At 50.7% G+C, this 25,078-nt stretch overlaps 1 protein-coding gene across 1 annotated transcript in view; it reads right to left on the reverse strand.

The window, feature by feature from the left end:
• LOC142310902 (putative neutral ceramidase C) overlaps positions 1-25,078 on the reverse strand; it is a 149,623-nt gene that overhangs the window by 44,362 nt on the left and 80,183 nt on the right. Inside the window, exons 13-16 of the mRNA XM_075348725.1 lie at positions 21,043-21,158; positions 17,490-17,584; positions 11,836-11,875; positions 161-256 (exon numbers count right to left, since the gene is read on the reverse strand). Of these exons, the coding sequence (XP_075204840.1) occupies positions 161-256; positions 11,836-11,875; positions 17,490-17,584; positions 21,043-21,158 (347 nt within the window). The remainder of the gene's footprint in view (positions 1-160; positions 257-11,835; positions 11,876-17,489; positions 17,585-21,042; positions 21,159-25,078) is intronic.

Here is a 25,078-nt window from a genome sequence, read left to right on the forward strand (position 1 = left end):
AGTTTATCTAAAGCAAGAGCAACAAATTATTGGATCACACAAAAAAGTGCAAAGTTCCAATGTAACATATTTAAATTCATTTTCTATATTATAGGACAGTGACAACATGTATGATTGGTCAATAAGTCATTGTCACGCCCAGAAGAATGGATTTAATTACCTGATATTCTTCAAACGTTGTAACGTAATGGGTGTATACATTGCTGAGCCCAGAAACAACCACACTGATGTTCTTGGCACCTGTTGGATCCAGTTCCTATAAAAAGGAGTTCAAACTAACATAAATGTAAGAATAATATTAAAAAAAAAAAAAAAATTCCAATTATAGAAAGCCTGTAGAATCTGTAAGATATAACAAAACATTCTAATAATTGAAGGTACAACTGCCCAACAGATTCTTCCTACACCGAGATCCTCAGTGATGGGCATTGATCTCGGAAGTAAAGAGCTGCTCACTTACAGGGCTATCGTATATTACAGGTCACTGTATTCACAAAGGAGACTGGGAGCGCCACTGTATAGGTCATAATGTATTATTACAACAAATAGGTAAAAAAAAGGAATTCTAGCATTAGACAATTCTAAATACTGTATAATACACTTATGTGCCTCCCCCATGCCAGCAGCCACCGCTGCTCGGTTCCGGGCCTTCAGGTGTGGTGGCTCGAGGGTCTCCGGACCCGCCGAATAAAGGGGGGGCGTAGATGTACGGGCTAGGCCATAGTAAGTTTGTGATGCCGCCCACGGTGTGTGGTGAGGTGGGACACCACCGCTGCTGTTATGGGGCACCCGGAGGAGATGTTGTGCAGCAAGTTGTTAACCCCTCCGTGGGCAGGGATGGTGGCCCCGGGGCCTGGTGGCTCGGTGCAGGGGATAGCGACCGCAGGGAGTGTTGGTGTACTCACTGTTAATGAACCACACAAGTCTCTGGTAAACCAAGGTGATGGTGGCCGGTGCCGCGGCCGGTTGCATTCGGGTCTCCCACCCAGGCTGGTGGTCTCTATCCTTTTCCTCTGCACTGTTTGCGTAAGGTGGACTTTCCTAGTGTGAAACTCAGGAGTCTGCTCCCGGCTGGATGTGGCCTAAGGAGCCGTGCCCGCAGACGTTGGCCCATGGGATCTATGGGCCCTGGCAGTGACCTCTTATCCCTATCGGTGGGCTGTTGTCCTCTATGAGAGACTTTGGGTGGGACAGAACCTCTAGTCCTAGCCTCAATCGGTGAATTAACCAGTCTGCTTGTTTCCGGTTCTGGCTTCAGGGTCCGAGTACCCCCCTTTGTGCTACGGTTTCCGGGTCGGTTCCCCGTGTCGGTACTGGCGGGCTACAACCCTGTCACGGTCCACCTCGGTTCTGCTGAGCCGTCTTCCCATGTCCTGCTGACGGAGACCACCGTCTGCCTCCTAGCCAGTGGCACCAGGGCTCCTACCTTGGTACCGTTCAACTTGAACTTTCCTGCTGGAGCTACACTTAGCTCCAGCCCATGCTCCTCTCCAAACTTAACTTCAGACTTCACTCAAGCTTAACTAACTGTTTTCCCGCCCTGGGCTGTCTGGACCCCTGGGTGGGCGTGTCCCAACCACCTGGTCATGCCCACTCGTGTGTCTATCTTTCCCTAAGGGGGGGTGACTAGGGTTTCTGGTTGGGTGTATGTTTCCTAGTGAGGGAACGGTGTAATGCGGGGGCCTATTTGTGACTACCTGGTTTCGCCAGGGCGTCACATTCCCCCTTGGTTAAATACAGACCGTTTGGGGGCTGTCCGACCACCACCATTTATTTAACTGGAAAAGATAAAAAGATGAACATTTTACAAGTATAATAACATATTTACAATCAAGCATATTTTGTTTTCTTCCCTTATGGGAGGCATGTAACTTTAACGTTGCACATATAAAACTGGGACGGGACCTCTAAATCACAGGTTGGCACCCCTTGCCCAAGTCCAGGGTAGGTCCAGGTGTTGCCCAAACAGGCCGGGTAAAAAGTTTCTTACCCGGCAGACCTTTTTCAAGGTCCTCACATCCAGGGGACGCCTGACCCGGAGGGTAGTCACCGGTTTTGCTAGTGACAGGGCCTTGGCCAACTCTACCGCAGGCCCGTCCTCCAATCAGCCTCTCCAGAGACTGCGGCATGGTGAGAAGGTTGGTCATGGGGTATTTTTCAAAACCCAAAAGTTTATGGGCTGGCTCGAAAGTTCTAAGCCATTGTCTTTATTTTAACTAAAATACGGGAACAACAGACGGTCCCAACGGGGACTTTACAGGGGAGGTAGTCGGGAACCGCTACCTAAACATTCTAATCTTCATCATCGGGACTGGAAGGTAGCGGAGAGGGGTGGGTGTGCAGCTGGGCGCCCATTCTCACCCTCCTCCTGACATCGAGGGCAAACCACCCCCTCTCTCCACAGTGTCGGGTGTAGGTCACAAGCTCTCCGGGTTCCAGGTCCCGGTCAGGGTGGCCAACAGGCAGGTGAGGGGCCACGTCCCTCTGGGACACGAATATCTCGGCCTCCATGCCCGGCTCATATATGAAGCCCCACCCCTTTTGGGGGTTAAAATGCCGGACCTGGCCTTCATACGTCGGGCCCCTCAACCGGAAAGTGGCATCCCTCAGGTAATCTTTCTCCGTGTAGGTCCGGGACAGGACCTCCGCCTTCCGTTTTTCCCGGGCGGCAATCTCTTTCCCCAGCTGGCGCCACTGCCGCTCCCAGTATGGAGTGAGCATCTGCTGCCTGTTCCGGTTCAACATGCGCGGGGGCTGGGCCCAGACGGAGTCCCTCCGCGCCGGCTACGACCGGCACCTTCGGCAATGGGGGACCCCGCTGTGACGTGGCCTGCTCTGCTACCTTGCAGCTACATCCCCGCTGTGCCTCAGCCGAGGCCGGGAGTCTGGGAGCGGCCAGCGTTGCTTGGGGTGCTGGCTTCCGGTCGGGGATCGCCTCCGCTGTGGCCGAGCGGACTGCCGGGGTCGTTGTCATCCCAGGCGCTGCGTCCTCCGGGATCGGGATCAATGTCGGGCTCAGGACCGGACGGGGCACCTTCTGGGCGTTGGTCTGGCGTGGAGCCGGTATACAGTTAGGTCCAGAAATATTTGGACAGTGACACAATTTTGGCGAGTTGGGCTCTGCATGCCACCACATTGGATTTGAAATGAAATCTCTACAACAGAATTCAAGTGCAGATTGTAACGTTTAATTTGAAGGTTTGAACAAAAATATCTGATAGAAATTGTAGGAATTGTACACATTTCTTTACAAACACTCCACATTTTAGGAGGTCAAAAGTAATTGGACAAATAAACCAAACCCAAACAAAATATTTTTATTTTCAATATTTTGTTGTGAATCCTTTGGAGGCAATCACTGCCTTAAGTCTGGAACCCATGGACATCACCAAACGCTGGGTTTCCTCCTTCTTAATGCTTTGCCAGGCCTTTACAGCCGCAGCCTTCAGGTCTTGCTTGTTTGTGGGTCTTTCCGTCTTAAGTCTGGATTTGAGCAAGTGAAATGCATGCTCAATTGGGTTAAGATCTGGTGATTGACTTGGCCATTGCAGAATGTTCCACTTTTTTGCACTCATGAACTCCTGGGTAGCTTTGGCTGTATGCTTGGGGTCATTGTCCATCTGTACTATGAAGCGCCGTCCGATCAACTTTGCGGCATTTGGCTGAATCTGGGCTGAAAGTATATCCCGGTACACTTCAGAATTCATCCGGCTACTCTTGTCTGCTGTTATGTCATCAATAAACACAAGTGACCCAGTGCCATTGAAAGCCATGCATGCCCATGCCATCACGTTGCCTCCACCATGTTTTACAGAGGATGTGGTGTGCCTTGGATCATGTGCCGTTCCCTTTCTTCTCCAAACTTTTTTCTTCCCATCATTCTGGTACAGGTTGATCTTGGTCTCATCTGTCCATAGAATACTTTTCCAGAACTGAGCTGGCTTCATGAGGTGTTTTTCAGCAAATTTAACTCTGGCCTGTCTATTTTTGGAATTGATGAATGGTTTGCATCTAGATGTGAACCCTTTGTATTTACTTTCATGGAGTCTTCTCTTTACTGTTGACTTAGAGACAGATACATCTACTTCACTGAGAGTGTTCTGGACTTCAGTTGATGTTGTGAACGGGTTCTTCTTCACCAAAGAAAGTATGCGGCGATCATCCACCACTGTTGTCATCCGTGGACGCCCAGGCCTTTTTGAGTTCCCAAGCTCACCAGTCAATTCCTTTTTTCTCAGAATGTACCCGACTGTTGATTTTGCTACTCCAAGCATGTCTGCTATCTCTCTGATGGATTTGTTCTTTTTTTTCAGCCTCAGGATGTTCTGCTTCACCTCAATTGAGAGTTCCTTAGACCGCATGTTGTCTGGTCACAGCAACAGCTTCCAAATGCAAAACCACACACCTGTAATCAACCCCAGACCTTTTAACTACTTCATTGATTACAGGTTAACGAGGGAGACGCCTTCAGAGTTAATTGCAGCCCTTAGAGTCCCTTGTCCAATTACTTTTGGTCCCTTGAAAAAGAGGAGGCTATGCATTACAGAGCTATGATTCCTAAACCCTTTCTCCGATTTGGATGTGAAAACTCTCATATTGCAGCTGGGAGTGTGCACTTTCAGCCCATATTATATATAGAATTGTATTTCTGAACATGTTTTTGTAAACAGCTAAGATAACAAAACTTGTGTCACTGTCCAAATATTTCTGGACCTAACTGTAGGTGCCGGGGTTGGTGACGGGCTTGCTGCTGGCGGCTTCCGCTGGCTGGTCCTCACGGGCTGACGGAACGGGCACTGCTGCCGGTGTTGGCAGCTGACCGAGCGGGGTGTCAGCAACAGGTACAGGCGGCGAGAGAGGCAGCGTGGCGGGCAGGGGCAGACTGGGCCCCTCAGCCTGGTTGGCCGGTCCCTGAGGGACATAGGGGCATGGGTCTCTTACCCGCTCCTCCGAGGCTGCTTCCACTTCACGGGCCCGAACGGCTGCGGTCAACTCAGCCATCTCGGCCGTCCATCTTTTGAGCAGAAAGCTTGCCTGTGCCTGGATCCGGCGGCACATACACTCCATCTGGGCTTACACCCAGTCGGCTGTTCCGGGCACGGGCTCCTTCACTACGGGCTTGCCAGATGGGTCGGCCATGCTGCACGGTTGGTGGTATCCAGGAAGAAGAAGGGTGGCAGGGTCCTGGAGTCCTTGCCCTTTATCTGCTCGGTCACATGTCGCAGAATCTTCACCCGCCCCCCCCCCTTGGTCTTTTGCCGACACCTCTTTTTGCAGCCTCTTAGTTTCGTTTTTCGACTTCCGGGCTCGCTTTCCGGCTGCGTTCCCAGGGGGCGGGGCTTCGGCTTTTGCGCCCTTTTCTCGGGGAAGAAGACGCTGGGCTGTAGTTTTCACGCCCAAAATGGCGGCAAGATGGCGACTTCAGAAAATTTTGCAACGGATCACCGCTGACTGTCCAATACAAGGCGTACTTCCACAAGGTAAGTGGATGGGTAAGTATCCTGTTCGTGAAGCCAAGTTTCGGGGTTTACCGCCCCCGTGCCGGCGCTGCTCGGATCCGGGCCTTCAGGGGTGGTGGCTCGAGGGTCTTTGGACACGCTGAATAAATGGGGGGACGTAGATGTACGGGCTAGGCCGTAGTAAGTTTGTGATGCCACCCATGGTGTGTGGTGAGGTGGGACACCACCGCTGCTGTTTTGGGGCACCCGGGGGAGATGTTGTGCAGCAAGTTGTTAACCCCTCTGTGGGCAGGGATGGTGGCCCCGGGGCCTGGTGGCTTGGTGCAGGGGATAGCGACCGCAGGGAGTGTTGGTGTACTCACTGTTAATGAACCACACAAGTCTCTGGTAAACCAAGGTGATGGTGGCCGGTGCCGTGGCCGGTTGCTTTCGGGTCCCCCACCCGGCTGGTGGTCTCTATCCTTTTCCTCTGCACTGTTCATGTAAGGTGGACTTTCCTAGTGTGAAACTTAGGAGTCCGCTCCCGGCTGGATGTGGCCTAAGGAGCCGTGCCCACAGATGCTGGCCCGTGGGATCTATGGGCCCTGGCGGTGACCTCTTATCCCTATCGGTGGGCTGGTGGCTTCTATGAGGGACTTTGGGTGGGACAGGACCTCTAGTCCTGGCCTCAATCGGTGAATTAACCAGTCCACTTCTTTCTGGTTCTGGCTTCAGGGTTCGAGTACCTCCCTTTGTGCTACGGTTTCCGGGTCGGTTCCCCGTGTCGGTAGCGGCGGGCTACAACCCTGTCCCGGTCCATCTTGGTTCTGCCGAGCCGTCTTCCCATGTCCTGCTGATGAAGACCACCGTCTGCCTCCTAGCCAGTGGCACCAGGGCTCCTACCCTTGTACCGTTCAACTTGAACTTTCCTGCTGGAGCTACATTTAGCTCCAGCCCACACTCCTCTCCAAACTGAACTTCAGACATACATTTACATTATATTCTAACCATATAAATAAGGTTAACATGTACAGTTATGGCCAAAAGTTTTGAGAATGCTACAAATATTAATTTTTACAAAGTCTACTGCTTAAGTTTTTCTAATGGCAATTTGCATACACTCCAGAATGTCATAAAGAGTGATCAGCTTAACAGCAATTACTTGCAAAGTCAATATTGGCTAAGAAAATGAACTTTAACCCCCAAAACACATTTCAACATCATTGCATTCCTGTCTTAAAAGGAGCAGCTAACATTGTTTTAGTGATTGTTCCATTAACACAGGTGTGGGTGTTGATGAGGACAGGCATGGCGATCAATCAGTCATGATTAAGTAAGAATGACACCACTGGACACTTTAAAAGGAGCCTGGTGTTTGGTATCATTGTTTCTCTTCAGTTAACCATGGTTATCTCTAAAGAAACACGTGCAGCCATCATTGCTCTGCACAAAAATGGCCTAACAGGGAAGAGTATCGCAGCTACAAAGATTGCACCTCAGTCAACAATCTATCGCATTATCAAGAACTTCAAGGAGAGAGCTTCCATTGTTGCCAAAAAGGCTCCAGGGCGCCCAAGAAGGACCAGCAAACGCCAGGACCGTATCTTAAAACTGTTTCAGCTGCGGGATCGGACTACAGCAGTGCCGAGCTAGCTCAGCAATGGCAGCAGGCTGGTGTGAGTGCTTCTGCACGCACTGTGAGGCGCAGACTGCTTGAGCAAGGCCTGGTTTCAAGGAGGGCAGCAAAGAAGCCACTTCTCTCCAGAAAAAACATCAGGGACTGACTGATATTCTGCAAAAGGTACAGGGAGTGGACTGCTGAGGACTGGGGTAAAGTCATTTTCTCAGATGAATCCCCTTTTCGATTGTTTGGGACATCTGGAAAACAGCTTATTAGGAGAAGAAGAGGTGAGCGCTACCACCAGTCTTGACTCATGCCAACTGTTAAGCATCCGGAAACGATTCATGTGTGGGGTTGCTTCTCAGCCAAGGGAATCGGCTCACTTACAGTCTTGCCTAAAAGCACAGCCATGAATAAAGAATGGTACCAGAATGTTCTCCAAGAGCAACTTCTCCCAACTGTCCAAGAGCAGTTTGGCGCCCAACAATGCCTTTCCCAGCATGATGGAGCACCTTGCCATAAAGCAAAGGTGATCACTAAATGGCTCATGGAAGAAAACATAGAGATTTTGGGTCCATGGCCTGGAAACTCCCCAGATCTTAATCCCATTGAGAACTTGTGGGCAATCATCAAGAGACGGGTGGACAAACAAAAACCAACAAATTCTGGCAAAATGCAAGCAATGCTTATGCAAGAATGGACAGCTATCAGTCAGGATTTGATCCAGAAGTTGATTGAGAGTATGCCAGGGAGAATTGCAGAGGTCCTGAAGAAGAAGGGTCAACACTGCAAATATTGACTTGCTGCATTAACTCATTCTAACTGTCAATATAACCTTTTGGTACTCATAATATGATTGCAATTATATTTCTCTATGTGATGTAAACATCAGACAAACACAATTAAAAACCAGAAGGCAACAGATCATGCGAAAATATAATTTTGGTGTCATTCTCAAAACTTTTGGCCATGACTGTACTTCTCTAATCTAGTAAGTAGAGTTGCAGGGGTACAGACATACATTGCCTTAATATTTCCCAATCTGTTGTTCATAATGTGCACATATGCCTTAGATAACAGCTCTGCCAACAACTATCTCTTCCAATTTACCCTTATACATGGAAGAGCATGGGTGAAAATGGAGAAAGCCACTGTCAAACCCATATGGCAGCCCAAATATTCAAAAACTACTAACCCCTGTGATCCTTATCTCCCCATATGTCATCAGTCAGCAGAGAATTAGATGGACGACCGCTTCACTAAAATCAGTGAATTTGGCTGACTGTTACCAAATACTTATAGGGGCCTGTAGGCTGCACACCATGCTATCATGGCTGGTTAAACTTAAAAGGGTGGTTCACCCATATTTTTTATTGTCTAGTTCAATAATATATTGAGAAACAAGGCTTCTCTCAAATACCTTGTGTTGGCAAGAGTGCCTGTAAGGCTACTTTCACACATCCGGTTTGAGCCCTGCGGCTCAATCCGGCTGTGAAAACTATGCAACGGATGCGGTGAAAACACCGCATCCTTTGCATCAGTTTTTACATGCGGCCGGTCCGGTTTTTTCCGGTTGCGGCATGCTACTGAGCATGCGCAGTGGAAAATACCGCATGCGGCGACCGGATGCGGTTTTTTCCGCATCGCGCCGCATCCGGCCTCCATAGGGATGCATTGAAAAATGCGCCGCAGCGGCCGGATGCGGCGCGATGCGGTGTTTTTTGCCGGAGCAAAAAACGTTGCAGGGTACGTTCGATCCGGCCGCCGCATCGGCTAAATCTGCCGCATGCGGCAAAAACCGGACCGAACGCAAGCCCCTACGGCACAATGCGGCACTAATGTAAGTCAATGCAAAAAAAACCGCAATCGGCGTTACAAAAGCCGGTTGCGGTTTTTCTGCAGAACGCTGTATTGTGCCGCAGAGCAAAAGTCCGGATGTGTGAAAGTACCCTAAGAGGCGCTATTGCAGACCGCTGTTCCCGCTCCAGTGACGTCACCGTCAGGTGCCGCACACATCACATCCATGCAGCCGGCCGCATTCTTCCAGACTCACTGGGCTGTGGGCGTTGTTTAACTGCTGTCACAGCCCATCTGCTCCCTGCTCCCCCCTCCCTCCTCCCTCACAGCACAGAGCGTCTCCTGCTCCCCCTCCATCCTCCCTCACAGCACAGCGCGTCTCCTGCTCCCCCTCCCTCCTCCCTCACAGCAGAACACTGCAAGCAAGAGACGCGACGCTCTGTGCTGTGAGGGAGGAGGGAGCAGGAGACGCGCTGTGCTGTGATGGAGGAGGGAGGGGGGAGCAGGAGACGTGCTGTGCTTTGAGGGAGGAGGGAGGGGGGAGCAAGAGACGCGCTGTGCTGTGAGGGAGGACGGAGGGGGAACAGGAGACACGCTGTGTTGTGAGGCAGGAGGGAGGGGGGAGCAGGAGAAGCGCTGTGCTGTGAGGGAGGAGGGAGGGGGGAGCAGGAGACGCGCTGTGCTGTGATGGAGGAGGGAGGGGGGAGCAGGAGACGTGCTGTGCTTTGAGGGAGGAGGGAGGGGGGAGCAAGAGACGCGCTGTGCTGTGAGGGAGGACGGAGGGGGAACAGGAGACACGCTGTGTTGTGAGGCAGGAGGGAGGGGGGAGCAGGAGAAGCGCTGTGCTGTGAGGGAGGAGGGAGGGGGGAGCAGGAGACGCGCTGTGCTGTGATGGAGGAGGTAGGGGGAGGAGGAGACGCACTGTGCTGTGAGGGAGGAGGGAGGGGGGAGCAGGCGGGCTGTTACAAGCGATGAAACACCGCCCACAGCCCAGTGAGTCTGGAAGAATGCAGCCGGCTGCACGGATGTGACGTGTGCGGCACTTGACGGTGACGTCACTGGAGCGGAAATAGCGATCTGCAATAGCGCCTCTCACAGGCACTGTTGCCTACACAAGGTATTTGAGAGAAACATTGTTTCTCAATATAATATCGAACTAGACAATAAAAAATATGGGTGAACCACCCCTTTAAATATTGCAAGGAAACTAATCCAAGAGCAAACAAATATCATTAAAATGAGTTTTCAAATGTTGTTACCCATACAAAGGATGGTGTAATTCCTCTTTTTTTCCATGTTTATATTAATTTTGGCAACTTTCTGTATGTAATACATTACACAGGTGATTGAATATATTCCTATAATATACTTGGGGCTGTGAAAATTAAGTTTCTGATCCAGCACCAGCTGTAAAAGAAATAAAAAAAAATCTGTATTAGAAATGCATTCTCTAGACATGTTGTTCTCTTCTGATGCGATTCAAGTCGATCTGACTCTGTCATAGATAAAATCTATTAATCTGTTTATTACTAAGACTCAGATTGACTTGAAATGCGTCAGAGGAACTGCATGTCTAGAGGATACATTTCTAATGACGATTTAATTAAGATTTCTTGATTTTTTTTTTAAACCTGGTGCTGGGTGAGAAATGTAATTGCCACGATTTTTGGAAGTATTGATTGAAGCCTCACAAACTTGATCTGTGCACCATTATATGATTTGCCTGTAGGTTGGAGCAAGGAATACATTCATATTAAACAGGAGTAAGTGTTATCAACAATACATGTTTTATATTATTCGTGTCAGGGCTGCCACCAGGAATTTCAGGCCCCCACACTGGCAACATTTTTTGGCCCCTGAAGGCTCCGCCCAGGCTCCACTCCAACTCCAACCCTCAAACCTTCCATAGTCCCACTGCCACATTTGGAAACATTCCACTTCTGCAGCACATCCTCACCAATCATACATCAGTAGTTGCCATCAAATACGATCTGCTGGCAGCATATATGTACTGTATATATACACATACATAGTCATGGTTGAAAGTATTGGCACCCTTGAAATTGTTCCAGAAAATGAAGTATTTCCCCCAGAAAATTGAACAAATAATATACTCCCTACACCACTCCAATCTATAATCTCTCCCACACTGCCCCTCTGTATAATATCCCCCACACATACTGCCTCATCCAGCATAAAGTGGCCGAAGCAAAGGAGAGTAGCTGGCAGCTGCTGACGTCACTGATGATGTCAGACATGGCCGACCCCTCTGCTGCGGACACTTTATGCTGTGTCAGTGCACGCCACTACATGGCTAATTTGCATGTGACCTGCTGTTCCATGGAAATTAGCCATGTGGTGGCGCCAGTGGCAGTGGGGCAGAGCAATGTATGTCATCTAGTACCTGCAGGTTGCGGCCATCATACTATGACTGGGGCCTGGGCCCAGGGTGTAATAAAGCTAAGTAGTTACCCCGGGCTGGGCCCACCTCTTAACCAGGCCCCATACACCAGTAAGGGCAGTTCCTGGGCAATTAGTATTATCTATAAGGGTTTTGTGTGGGAATGGATCAATATCTACTTTTTCTATTAAAAAAAGTTAAACAGGAAAAGATTAAAATGTACTCTTAGATAATAAAAATATATAACCTATTATTATACATTTTAGGATGCTTATAGAGGTAATAGTGATGATTGCATGAAGTATTTTATATTCATAATGTTATTTTATCTTATGGTAGTTGAAGGTCAGTTTTACCTAACTTACCCATGATGTAGCTAAATTATCAAATATTTTCTTCGCACAGCCAATATCAGAGGAAGTTTATTATATGAAGGGTATATATTGGACTCCTGAACTTAAAAAATGAATTGTTATGTGGCTCACTATCTCTTCACTACTCCCACGGAACATATCTGTGAGCTAGGAAACAACCCGTAGACACCTGTGTAATCAAATAGTAGTAATTCAGTTTTATACCTGTTTCACAGCTTCTCTTAATCTTCTTCCAGACATTGTCCTGTCAAAAAATATTATTAAGCCAAAAATTAAGATATTTTGATGACATCCACACAATTACCAGCAGTCTCTGGAGGATAAAATCTGAAACTCATCAAATGGTATGAAATCCTTAAACAGAATCTGTCAGAATCATTTTCTAATATAAAGTAAACCTATGGCTGTAACGGCGCTGTAATACAGACTAGATTGATACCTTTGGGGAAGAAATACACTTTCTGGTTCTTGTTTAATCACCTTTTGAATTTTGTGCTAATTAGATTTTAGTGAACACGGGCAGGACTGTACACTGGGTCTTCTCCTCCCTGTTTGTGATTCCCCAGTCCCTCTGCCTGCCGCTGGTCTGTGAATGACCTGCCTCATCTGTTTGAAGTCTCAGCAGTGACCTATCACTCAAAGGTCGAAAGCAAGCAGAAGGCCAAACAGGGAAGAGAATACCAGGGGCCAGACTGCACATTGGGTCTTTTCCTCATTGTTTATGATTCCCAGGTCCTCTGCCTGCCTCTGGTCTAAAGGGTACTTTACATGCTGCGACATCGCTAGCGATCTCGTTAGCGATGTGAAATTCTAGATCGCAAGTGCGATCTTTCGAGATCGCACATGCATAAAATGACCTCGCACTTGCGATCTAGAATTTCACATCGCTAACGAGATCGCTAGCGATGTCGCAGCATGTAAAGTACCCTTTAGAATGACCTGCTTCATCTGTTGGAAATCTCAGCAGTGACCTGACATTCAAACACTGAAAGCTGGCGGAGAGCCAGGGAATCACAGACAGGGAGGAGATGACTCAGTATACAGTCTGGCTCCGTGCAATGAAATCTAATTCGCAGAAAACATCAAATAGTAATTAAAAAGCAACCACAAAGCAGATTTCTTCACCTAAGGTATGTACCGTAGTTAATCTGTATTACAGCGTCATTACAGCCATGTCTTTTTTTTACATTAGAAAAATCGTGCTGAGAGATTCTCTTTAATATAATGGGGCACATTTATTATTGTATTTACCCCACCTTTTGGGGTAAAAAAAAGTTGCAAATCACAGTGCATAACATATGTACTCAAAGTTTGCAATTTTGTACATTTCCACACTCTGCCCATGTCATTTTTTTAAAAGTAGGGAGTATGCAAGATTTACTATAATGCACTCCACAAAGGGGTGTAAATTATAATGCAAATCTATGTCAGCCTGGAGAGCAAGCAATGCGTCAGTTTTATTAACGGATGCGTTTCTTAAAAACTTTGGCTCATTACACAAGCAAGTTTTTTATTACCGATGGCTTAAAGTGCACAGGTCTTAATAAATGTCCCCTAATATTGCTTCTCTTGGCATTCTTCAATGGCAGTCACAGATGTTTTGTGAATATCAGCAGTCAATCACGGTGTGCAGTGACAGTGGAAGTGGTGTTAATGCTAGTGATTTCTTAGTAGACTGGTGGAGTGAAATGTAGGTTAAGGATGAGTGGATTGAGGGAGTGCACACTGCCACATGCTCATTGGAACTGAGACATAGACTAAGGTCAGAGTCACATTTGCGAGTGCATCAAATGTAACTTGCATGAGTCTCGCATCTCATTACCTGGCATGGCCGCTCATTCTCCAGACAGGAGCGTCTCAGCTGCATAGAGATACATGCAACCAGCCCGCTCCTATCAAGGAGAGTGTGCGGCCGTGCCAGGTGATGCGATGTGAGACTCGCACTCAAGTGTGATACCAGCCATACACCTAAGCTGACATCAGCAATGACACTCCATTTAAGTCTACACTAAGGGGTACTTTGCACGTTGCGACATCGCTACAGCGATATCATCGGGGTCAAATCGAAAGTGACGCACATCCGGCGCCGGTAACGACGTCGCAACGTGTGAAGCCTAGGAGAGAAGATGAACGAGCATGAAACAGTCAAAAGTTGGTGATCTGTGGCACGTCGTTCATTTTCATAATGTCGGTGCGTCCGCAGGTACGATGTTGTTTGTCGTTCCTGCAGCACCAAACATCGCTGTGTGTGAAGCCACAGGAGCGACAAACATCTCCTTATCTGCACCCGCCGTCTAACGGCAATGCGGAAGGGAGAAGGTGGGCGGGATGTTTACATCCCACTCATCTCCGCCCCTCCGCTTCTATTGGCCGGCCGATTAGTGACGTCGCTGTGACGCCGAATGCACCGCCTCTTTGAAGGAGGGATTCTTCTTCAGTCACAGTGACGTCGCCGACCAGATAAGTGCGTGTGAAGCTGCCATAGTGATAATGTTCGCTACAGCAGCAATCACAACATATCGCATGTGCGACAGGGGCGGATACTATCGCGCTCGGCATCGCTATCATCGGCTAGCGATGTCACAGCGTGCAAAGTACCCTTTAGTGTGATAGGGGTTTTAAACAACGCTTCTTCAGAAGTTTGTGAAAATTGACCGACCAAATGGACTTGAAGAAGAACAGCATAGATATGTACATTTTAATAGATCTAAATTACATCATTGTTTACATTTTCTGCATGGATTATTTGAGATGAAGCTTTTAGTTTTGGGCAACCCCATTATCATATATATAGAATATACAGTGAAACCTCGCCAAGATGATCACAAATAGTCTTTAATAGGATGAGTTGTCGATAGAAAGGCCAATATATAGTATATAAGAGGATTTGAGATAGTGAGCACATCTCTTTTGCCTGAATAATCCATCCACCTCACAGGTGTGGCATATCAAGATGCTAAGATTATTGTACAGGTGTGCCTCAAGCTGGCCACAATAAAAGGTCACACTAAAAAGTGGGGGTGGGGAGTCACAAAACCAGTCACTGCCACACATCTTCTTCGCATAGGGTTGATCAGGTTGTTGATTGTGGCCTGTATATTGTTGGTCCGCTCTTTTTCAATTGCTGTGCGAAATTGCTGGATATTGGCAGGAATTTGAACACGCTGTCGCATACTCCGATCCAGAGCACCTCAAACATGCTCAATGGGTGACATGTCTGGTGAGTATGCTGGCTATGCAAGAATTCGGATGTTTTCAGCTTCTGGGAATTGTGTACAGATCGTTGGGGCCGTGCATTATCACGCTGCAACATGAGGTGATGGTTGTGGATGAATGGCACAACAATACGTCTCAAGATCTTGTCACATGCATTCAAAGTGCCATCAATAAAACCTGCGTTTGTTGTCCATAACTTACTCCTGACCATATTATAACCTCATCGCCAACATGAACCGCTCAATTCACAACGTTGACACCAGCCAACTGCTCTCTCACGTCACACTATACACGCATCCTGCTATCTGCTCTGTACAGTGAAAACTGGGATTCATCCGTGAAGAGAACAACTCTCCGACGAGCCAGACGCAATCAAATGTGAGCATTTGCCCACTAAAGTCGGTTACAACAACGAACTGCAATCAGGCTGAGACCCCGATGAGGATGACGAGTAGCAGATGAGCTTCTCTGAGATGTTTTCTGACAGTTTGTGCAGAAATTATTTGGTTATGTAAACTGATTGTTACAGGAAGTGTCCCGCTGGCCAGTCTCAGATGATCTTGGGGGGGTGTGGGAGGACCTAGCGTCACCGGTTACAGGTGCTCAGGGGGAAAAAAACAGAGAAAAAGAAGATATCCCCGGCACACTGTTACAAACAGTGTGCCGGGGATATCTTCTTTTTCTCAGATGATCTTGGAACTGAAGATGCTGGATGTTGAGGTCTTGGGCTGGTGTGGTTACACATGGCCTGCGGTTGTGCAGCCGGTTGGATGTACTGCCAAATTCTCTGAAACGCCTTTGGAGATGATTTATGGTAGAAAAATGAACATTGAATTCATGGCCAACAGCTTTGGTGGACATTCTAGCAGTCAGCATGCCAATTACATGCTCCCTCAAAACTTGCGATATCTGTGGCATTTTAGTGTGCCAGCTTAAGGCACACCTGTGCAATAATCATACTGTCTAATCAGCATCTTGATATGCCACACCTGTGAGGTGGATGGATTATCTCGGTAAAGGAGAAGTGCTCACTAACACAGATTTAGACAAATTTGTGAACAATATTCGAGAGAAAAAAAACCTTTTGTGTATGTAGCGCCCCACAGGGCCTAAGGGGTTACTCATCACTGGGCCAGTGGTTTCGTGGGGTTGCTGTGACTGGCCTGACCCGGCTCCGTGGCCCCGTCGGCTACATGTAAATGACAAACAAATAGGTGCAAGGTGTAGAGAGGGATGGAAGGAAGGCAAAGGGTCCCTGGGAAGCGTGTAATCGGTTGCAGCGGTGACTGGGGTCTCGGCCTCCTCCGCCGCCAACCATTCCTGCGACTTTTCCACTTCCAGGGGCGTTGTTGGATGGGAATGGGGGATGCTTTGCAGCGCCACCCGTGGTGTGCGGCCAGGGATTAGCCACTGCTGTGAAATGTTGCTATCCTCTGGGGCTGATGTTAACGAAGCTCAGATAGTTCAGCTCCCCACAGAGGGAGCGAACCCCAGGGAGGATGAGGACGATGGGGTCAGCTGATGGCATGGAAGCGCGTGGCAACGGCACCGGCAATGACAAGGACGACACAGGGGGCTGTGGTTCAAAGTTCCGTTTACTTACAGTTCTAAAGGTGTCCCGGAGGTGCCGCTCTCTGTCGCCATGCATGGACTTCAGCCGGTAAATCAGAGGCAATCATCGGTGCCTGTGGAAATGTGTGAGACCTTCTTCCTTGCGCTGATAAATTGTTCCCCATAGCGTGAAGCAATTTGGGGACCCCGCTGTCAGTGTTAAGTGTCCCATCCCGTATGTAGGTGACGAGGGTCCTCGCCATGGGGTCTGACCGTAGCCATGACCCCGGATCCTATATGTCACTGTGCTCCGGGAAAGTGGGTAGTGGACAATGGGACATGAAATACCCATCTCCTGCAGATTTGTCCGTGAAGGTGTCCCCAACCGAGGGTCCTGCACCCCGACTTGCATTGGCACTGTGGGAACGGTTAGGCTCGACCTCAGCTACCATCTCCTTTTGTCTCAACATCTTCACCAGCTGCCTCTATGTCTCGCCCTCTTTCAGTCTCATTCCTGCAGACTCAGTGCGGTGTTATGGCCCCTGGCCCTGTGACTATCTCCACCTAACTCCCACCCCAGGGCCAGCCTGTTAAACGCTGCTCTCTCAAGACTGTCTGTGACTAAACGTGAAACTGTTTGTCTTTCTACTCACTGACAGCAGCCCCCACCTCAGAAATGACTCACCAGTGCTGGGGATTACCCGTTGCAATGGTACCCACCTGCAGTCTGGCTTCCTGTATGTGGTGACTCATGCTAGAGGTTTGTGTAAAGTGGCAGAAACCAGTGATTAACCTCTTCTCACTTGGGAGAAAATTACAACTTAAACCAGATGCAATTCCCTGTGGCGATTGAGCCTCAGGGGCGCCACATGTACATATAAAAAGTCTTAACAAAAAAGCTACATTTATATTTTTGTTCAGTACATATATATATATATATAGATATATATATATATATATATATATATATATATATATAGCATGAAGATCCAATAATATTAAAGTTCACCCGAATATTGGAACAAGGCTCACTATACTGTATATTTTTACTTACTCTTTGCATAGTATCAATATAATCTACAGATACTCACGTAAACTCTCCTGGAACAGCAAGAATGGCCAAGGATCCAATGGTGATCATCTGAACATCAATTATTGTTGGATGCCATGGGATACCTTGGCGGACCTGCAAAAAGCAGAAATATGATATATTCTATATATATAATTGCCTTATTCTGTCTGTCTTGCTCCAAAATGACGTTATTAGGCTGCTTTCACACTACGTCTTTTTAACATGCGTCAGGAACGTTTTTTTGCTGCAAAAGCGGATCCTGCTTTTACAGCAAAAAACGCATGCTAACGCATCTGTTATTTTGCAGGATCCTGTCACTGGATGTTTAGGGGCGGGCATTGGAGTCATGTGATTGGGAGTGAGGGGAACTAAACGTGCCAGACTGGGAGCCGGCTTCTGACAGCTGCAGACGCTCGTAACCAAGGTAAACATCGGGCTTGGATACCCGATATTTATCTTGGTTACGAGTGTCTGCAGCTGCTAGGAGCAGGGCTGCCTTCACACGTAACCAACGTAAACATCGGGTAACTAAGAGAAGTGGTTACCCGATATTTACCTTGGTTACGAGTGTCCGCAGTTCTCAGGTGGGAGAGAGAGGGAGGAGAGGAAGGGGGAAAGACAGAGATAGAGAGGATGAGGGAGGGAGGAGGAGAGAGAGAGACAGATCACGCGAGACTGGTTCTGGGCATGCTCAGTACTTTCTGGGCATGCTCAGTACAAAAGCAGGATCCTGTTACAACGCAACTCAACGCATTCTGCTAGGCAGGATCCAGCGCTCATTGAAATGCATTGCAGCTCGCGGCGCAATGTGAAGGATCCTGTGAGATGCGTTATTTTGACAAAGGTAAAAAACGCTACAAGTAGCGTTTTTGAAACATGTTAAAATAACGCAAAAGTACGGATCCTGTGTCTAACGCACGCAAACGCATGCGAACGCAGGTGGACGCGAGTCCATTGCAAATGCATTGAAGTGAAAACGCATTTGCACTGGATCCGTTTTTCCGCTAAAAAAACGTTATGGACGGATGTTAAATAAACGTAGTGTGAAACCAGACTTACAGTGACAACCGTCGCATTGGCTGCTCAGCTCGGCCCGGCCCCACCCCCCGCACGCATTGGCCGCTCGGCCCGGCCCCGCCCCCGCACTCATTGGCTTCTCGGCCCCGCCCCCCGCACACGGTGGCCGCTCGGCCCTGCCCCCCGCACACATTGGCCACTTGGCCCCACCCCCCGCACACGTTGGCCGCTCGGCCCCCGCCCTCGCACTCGTTGGCCGCTTGTCCCCGCCCCCCGCACATGTTGGCCGCTCGGCCCCGCTCCCCGCACACATTGGGCACCTATACACCTCCCCCCGCACACATTGGGCACCTATACACCTCCCCCCAGGACTACTCCACCTATTAGACACCTCTTCCACAGAACTACTCCACCTATTAGACACCTCCCCCGCCAGGACTACTCAACCTATTAGACACCTCTCCCCCCAGGACTACTCCGCCTATTATACTCCTCTCTCCCCAGGACTACTCCTCCTATTATACTCCTCACCTCCAGGACTACTCCTCCTATTATACTCCTCACCCCCCAGGACTACTGCTCCTATTATACTCTGCTCTCCCCAGGACTACTCCTCCTATTATACTCCTCACCCCCCAGGACTACTCCTCCTATTATACTCCTCACCCCCCAGGACTACTGCTCCTATTATACTCCGCTCTCCCCAGGACTACTCCTCCTATTATACTCCTCACCCCCCAGGACTACTCCTCCTATTATACTCCTCACCCCCCAGGACTCCTCCTCCTATTATACTCCTCACCCCCCAGGACTACTGCTCCTATTATACTCCTCTCTTCCCAGGACTACTGCTCCTATTATACTCCGCTCTTCCCAGGACTACTCCTCCTATTATACTCCTCTCCCCCCACCCCAGGACTACTACTCCTATTATACTCCTCTCCTCCCAGGACTACTCCTCCTATTATCCTCCTCTCCCCCCAGGACTACTCCTCCTATTATACTCCTCTCCCCCCAGGACTACTCCTCCTATTATACTCCTCTCTCCCCAGGACTACTCCTCCTATTATACTCCTCTCTCCCCAGGACTACTCCTCCTATTATACTCCTCACCTCCAGGACTACTCCTCCTATTATACTCCTCACCCCCCAGGACTACTGCTCCTATTATCCTCCTCACCCCCCAGGACTACTGCTCCTATTATACTCCGCTCTTCCCAGGACTACTACTCCTATTATACTCCTCTCTCCCCAGGACTACTACTCCTATTATTCTCCTCTTCCCCCAGGGCTACTCCTCCTATTATACTCCTCTCCCCCCACCCCAGGACTACTACTCCTATTATACTCCTCTCCCCCAGGACTACTCCTCCTATTATCCTCCTCTCCCCCCAGGACTACTCCTCCTATTATCTTCCTCTCCACCCAGGACTACTCCTCCTATTATACTCCTCTCCACCCAGGACTATTCCTCCTATTATACTCCTCTCCACCCAGGACTACTCCTCCTATTATACTCCTCCTATTATAGTCCTCCTATTATACTCCTCTCTGAGGGGTGCGCAGCATGGGGGATGGTGCACGATGGGGGGTGCGCAGCATGGGGGATGAAGCACGATGGGGTGTGTGCAGCATGGGGGGATGAAGCACGATAGGGGTGTGCAGCATGGGGGATGGAGCATGATGGGGGTGCGCAGCATGGAGGATGGAGCACAATGGGGGTGCGCAGCATCGGGCATGGTGCACAATGGGGGTGTGCCGCATGGGGGATGGAGCACGATGGGGGGGTGCAGCATGGGGGATGGAGCACGATAGAGGTGCGCAGCATGGGGAATGGAGCACGATGGGGGTGCACACCTCCCCCAAAACACACACACCGCCACACACGCACCGCACAACACACACCACACACACACTGGGAACCACAAACACCGCCCTACACAGACACCGACACACAGAGACAACACCGCACACACACAACACCCAACACAAACACCGTGGCACACACAAATATACGCACACACCGTGCAACACACACACACACTGCACAAAACATACCTCCCCCAAAACACACACACGCACCCCACACACACACACACCCACACAAACCGCGCAACACTCACAGCACCACACACACACAACGCTGCAGACACACAGCGCTCTACAAACAACGCAACACACACAACGCAACACACAAACAACACCGCTCTCACACACACCCACACCCGGACAACACCCAGAACAGTTACAGCGCCCTACACAAACACTTGGCAACTACACACAACAACATCTATATATATAACAAAAATCATACATTAACTACACAATAAATTCTAGAATACCCGATGCGATAGAATTGGGCCACCTTCTATTAAAAAGAATAGGTCTATTCACCTGAATAGGTCCATCCACCTGAACATTCCCAGTATTCAGATGCATAGTATACGTAACCCTACTCTTTATTACCACAATAGTATGGTGATAAGTTCATGCAAAATAAGATTGTGACATTTGAAATATCAGAATATAAAGAGGATTTCTCATATATACAGTACCTCTCCGGTGTTGAGCAGGATGGGTTTGGGCTCATGACATTCTATAGTTTCATTTGATGGAATTCCAAAAAGAAAATCTCGTATAGCATCCCAAAATGGTTCTCCCTCAGTCATTCCTATATAAAAAGGTAAATAAAACTTTTGAAACACACAATCATTACTTGGAACAGATAAAGGACGTTGTCAATGTCGCGGGCGGCGGGGTCCAGCGCTGCTGCTGCTGCTCGGTGGATGGTTTGTTTGGTGTTTGGGATGTCGGTTTGTGACGCCACCCACGGTGTGTGGTGAGGTTGGGGCACCACTGCTGCTCTGTACGGGGATCCCGGGAGCGATGACAGGGAGCAGCTGGGATGTTTCTCTCCCCTGCGTGGGTAGGGGGATTTTGGTAGTCCCGGGGCCCGGAGTTGTTGTCTGTTTGGTGGATTGCGGGGCCTGGCCAGGTGCAGGGTCGCGGGGCAGCGCAGTGCCAGACGGCACGGTGGTACTTACTCAGCCAGTAACGCACACGGAGTCTCTGGTAAAACAAACGGCTGGATGGACGAGTCACACAGACGGCTGCGACGGTCACTCCCGGAAGGTTGGCGGTAACTGTCTCTCCCTGCACCGGTGTTATGTTCTCGGCCCCGATGGCTTCCCACCGGTAACCCACTCCCCAGCGGTAGGTTGGCTAAGGGAGCCCCTGTTTGCCCGCAGGCTCTGGCCCTGGGAGCTCTAGCTCTGGCGGTAGCTTTCTCTACCTCACGGTTTGGACGGTTGCCTTCAGTCGGGTCTTTATTGCTGGGAAACCCCGGAGGTTCCCGTCGCTGACGGATTTGACCGGTTTACGGCGACTCCTAGCCTGGTCGGGGTCCGTAGGCCCTGCCAGATGGTGCTGGCTTCTCTTCGCTCCCCGATCCGGTACCGGCGGGCCACCACCCGTCCCCGGTCCTTACGGTTGTGTGTCAATTGGCCTCTCCTGCAGACGGTCACCACCGTCTGCCAACCTTGCTGTTTCTGTGCCCGGCCACGTACCCGGAAACGGCCAGTCAGTTCCTCCACTCCTTCTTCCCTCACTCACACTCCACACTCGACTCTACTCAACTGTTTCCTTTTCCCGCCTCCAGGACTGTGAACTCCTGGGTGGGAGGAGCCAACCACCTGGCCCCGCCCCACGTGGTGTGGACATCAGCCCCAGGAGGGAGGCAACAAGGATTTGTGCCTGACTTAGATGTTCCTAACCGGGGTGTGGGGTGTGTTGTTGCAGTACCTATGACGTCCTGGCTTGTCCAGGGCGCCACATTCCCCCTTGGTTAAACGCAGACCGTCCGCGGGCTGCTCGTCCATCACCGGTTTTATTTTCACAACTGAAAAAGGTAGAAAAATGGTAAAACATGTAAAACCACAGACATTTTATAAACTTCCCATAACGGGAGGCACAATGCTTTAACGTTACAAACATTTTATTAACGGTACAGCTTCCACTCTCCCCCCGCCCAAACAACCTGGCCCTGAAGCTGCCCCAAAGAAGTGGGCAGTACCCCTTGCCCCAGTCCAGAACCAAATTGCCCGAGCGGGTACGGTCTCTTTCAGGGGACCCACGTCCATGGGGGACCCCTGACCCCCGGAGGATTGCCACCGGTTACGATAGTGTCGGGCCTGGGCCATCCATTTCCTCCAGGCTCATCCTCCCAAATCAGCCTCTCCGGATGCGGTCACGGTAACAAGCCAACAATTTTATTTACACGCCACAAGTTTGTGGTTGCCCTGTGAGTTCTCGGGCTTGTCCGTAAGTAGTTCCTTACGCACGGTTGCAGAAAGTCCCAACGGGGACTAGTTGCCGGCAACGGCCGGTTCAATCTCGGTGCTAATCTGGTCACAGTTCGGTTGATTGCTTCTCCTTATCATTCGGTTACATTCAACAACATACAAGAAGATCACACAACGGTGCTGGTGGTCCCAATGGGGACACTTGCGGCGGAGGACCGCTGCCATCACTTTAGATCCACTCCATCTGGCGGGGGAGGGGGCTGGGTCTGTACCTGAGGTTCCTGGCCTCCTCTCAGCCTAGCGTCCAGGGCAAACCAGCCCCTCTCCCCGCAGTGCCGGGTATAGGTTACAAGGTCACCGGGGAGCAAGTTGCGGCTTGGGTGATCCTCCGGCAGGTGGTCATTTACGTCCCTCCGGGCTATAAAAACTTCGGCCTCCAGGCCCGGTTCAAAAATGAAGCCGTAGCCCCTACGGATGTCGAACCTCCTCACTTGCCCCTCGTACCTCGGGCCCCGTACCTGGAAAGTGGCCCTGCGGAGGTTCTCCTTCTCCCTTATCATGCAGGCTACCAGTTCTGCCTTCCTCTTCTCTCTCTCCGCGATTTCTTGGCCCAACGGTGTCGGCTCCCTGTCCCAGTAAGGGGCTGTTGCGGGCCCCTGCGCACGGGTCGGGCCCCGCGAGACCTCCTTTACGCTGCCCATTACTGGCGCTCGGGGAGGGAGGTCCCGCGGTGTCATAGCCTGGCGCGCTGCCTTGCAGCAACGACCCGGCGCAGCCTCAGCCGAGGCATGGGGGATGGGTGCAGGGAGCTTCCCCCGCTGGACCTCCATCTCTTCCTGTACGGGGCAGGTTGCCGGAGTTGGCTCGGGCCTAGGCACGGTCACTGGGCGTGCCTCCGGGGCATCTCCGCTAACGGGCTCGGATTTTGGTATCTTCCAGGGGAGCGGTTCCGGACGGTCATGGGCCCCGGCTGCAGGTCGGTCCGCCTGGGCGGGTTGGCAGGGTACCGCTACCGGTTGCGGTGGTAGCGGGCCTAGTGGCGGGGCAGAAGCAGCCAACACGGGCAGCGGGGGAGGCAGCAGGGCGAGCGGGCGCAGACCGGGCTCCTCAGCCACGATGGCCGACCCTATAGGGCTACAGGGGCGTGGGTCGCTAACCCGCTCTTCCAATTCTTCCTCCACCTCGCGTCTCCGTATGGCCGCCACCACATCCGCCATGTCGGCCTCCCACTCCTCCAAGAGGGGCTGCACTCGGATCTGCAGTCGGCTATGCAGCTGAGCGGTCCGGACCTCCACCCACGCCACGGTGCCGGGTGCGGGGGTTACGGTGTTGTTCGTTGGACGGTGCATCGCTGCGGCGGCCTCCTCCAGGAACCAAAAGATGGCCGCAGGGTCCTGGCGTCCCTGCTTTTATAGCCGCGGTCTACATGCGGCCAGATGCCATCCGTGCCCCCTTGGTGTCTTTCCGGCACCTCCTCTTCAGGGGCGGAGCTTCGGCTTTCGCGCCTCCACTGCTCGGGAAGACGCTCGAGCGGGGACTTTTCGCGCCCAGGATGGCGGCTTCCGAAAATTTTCAGCCGGACACCTCCGGCGGGACACAAGGCGCACTTCTACCAGGCGGTAGAACGGTAAGATCCTATTCGTGACGTCAAGTTGTCGCGGGCGGCGGGGTGCTGCGCTCACCACGCTCGGGTCCGGCACTGCTGCTGCTGCTGCTCGGTGGCTCGAGCGGTGGGCCGGATCCGGGGACTCGAGCAGCGCTCCTCGCCCGTGAGTGAAAGGGGTGGTTTGTTTGGTGTTTGGGATGTCGGTTTGTGACGCCACCCACGGTGTGTGGTGAGGTTGGGGCACCACTGCTGCTCTGTACGGGGATCCCGGGAGCGATGACAGGGAGCAGCTGGGATGTTTCTCTCCCCTCCGTGGGTAGGGGGATTTTGGTAGTCCCGGGGCCCGGAGTTGTTGTCTGTTTGGTGGATTGCGAGGCCTGGCCAGGTGCAGGGTCGCGGGGCAGCGCAGTGCCAGACGGCACGGTGGTACTTACTCAGCCAGTAATGCACACAGAGTCTCTGGTAAAACAAATGGCTGGATGGACGAGTCCCACAGACGGCTGCGACGGTCACTCCCGGAAGGTTGGCGGTAACTGTCTCTCCCTGCACCGGTGTTATGTTCTCGGCCCCAATGGCTTCCCACCGGTAACCGGCTCCCCAGTGGTAGGTTGGCTAAGGGAGCCCCTGTTTGCCCGCAGGCTCTGGCCCGGGGAGCTCTAGCTCTGGCGGTAGCTTTCTCTCCCT

This window comes from Anomaloglossus baeobatrachus, chromosome 5, assembly GCF_048569485.1.
Source record: "Anomaloglossus baeobatrachus isolate aAnoBae1 chromosome 5, aAnoBae1.hap1, whole genome shotgun sequence".
Taxonomy (NCBI): domain Eukaryota; kingdom Metazoa; phylum Chordata; class Amphibia; order Anura; family Aromobatidae; genus Anomaloglossus; species Anomaloglossus baeobatrachus.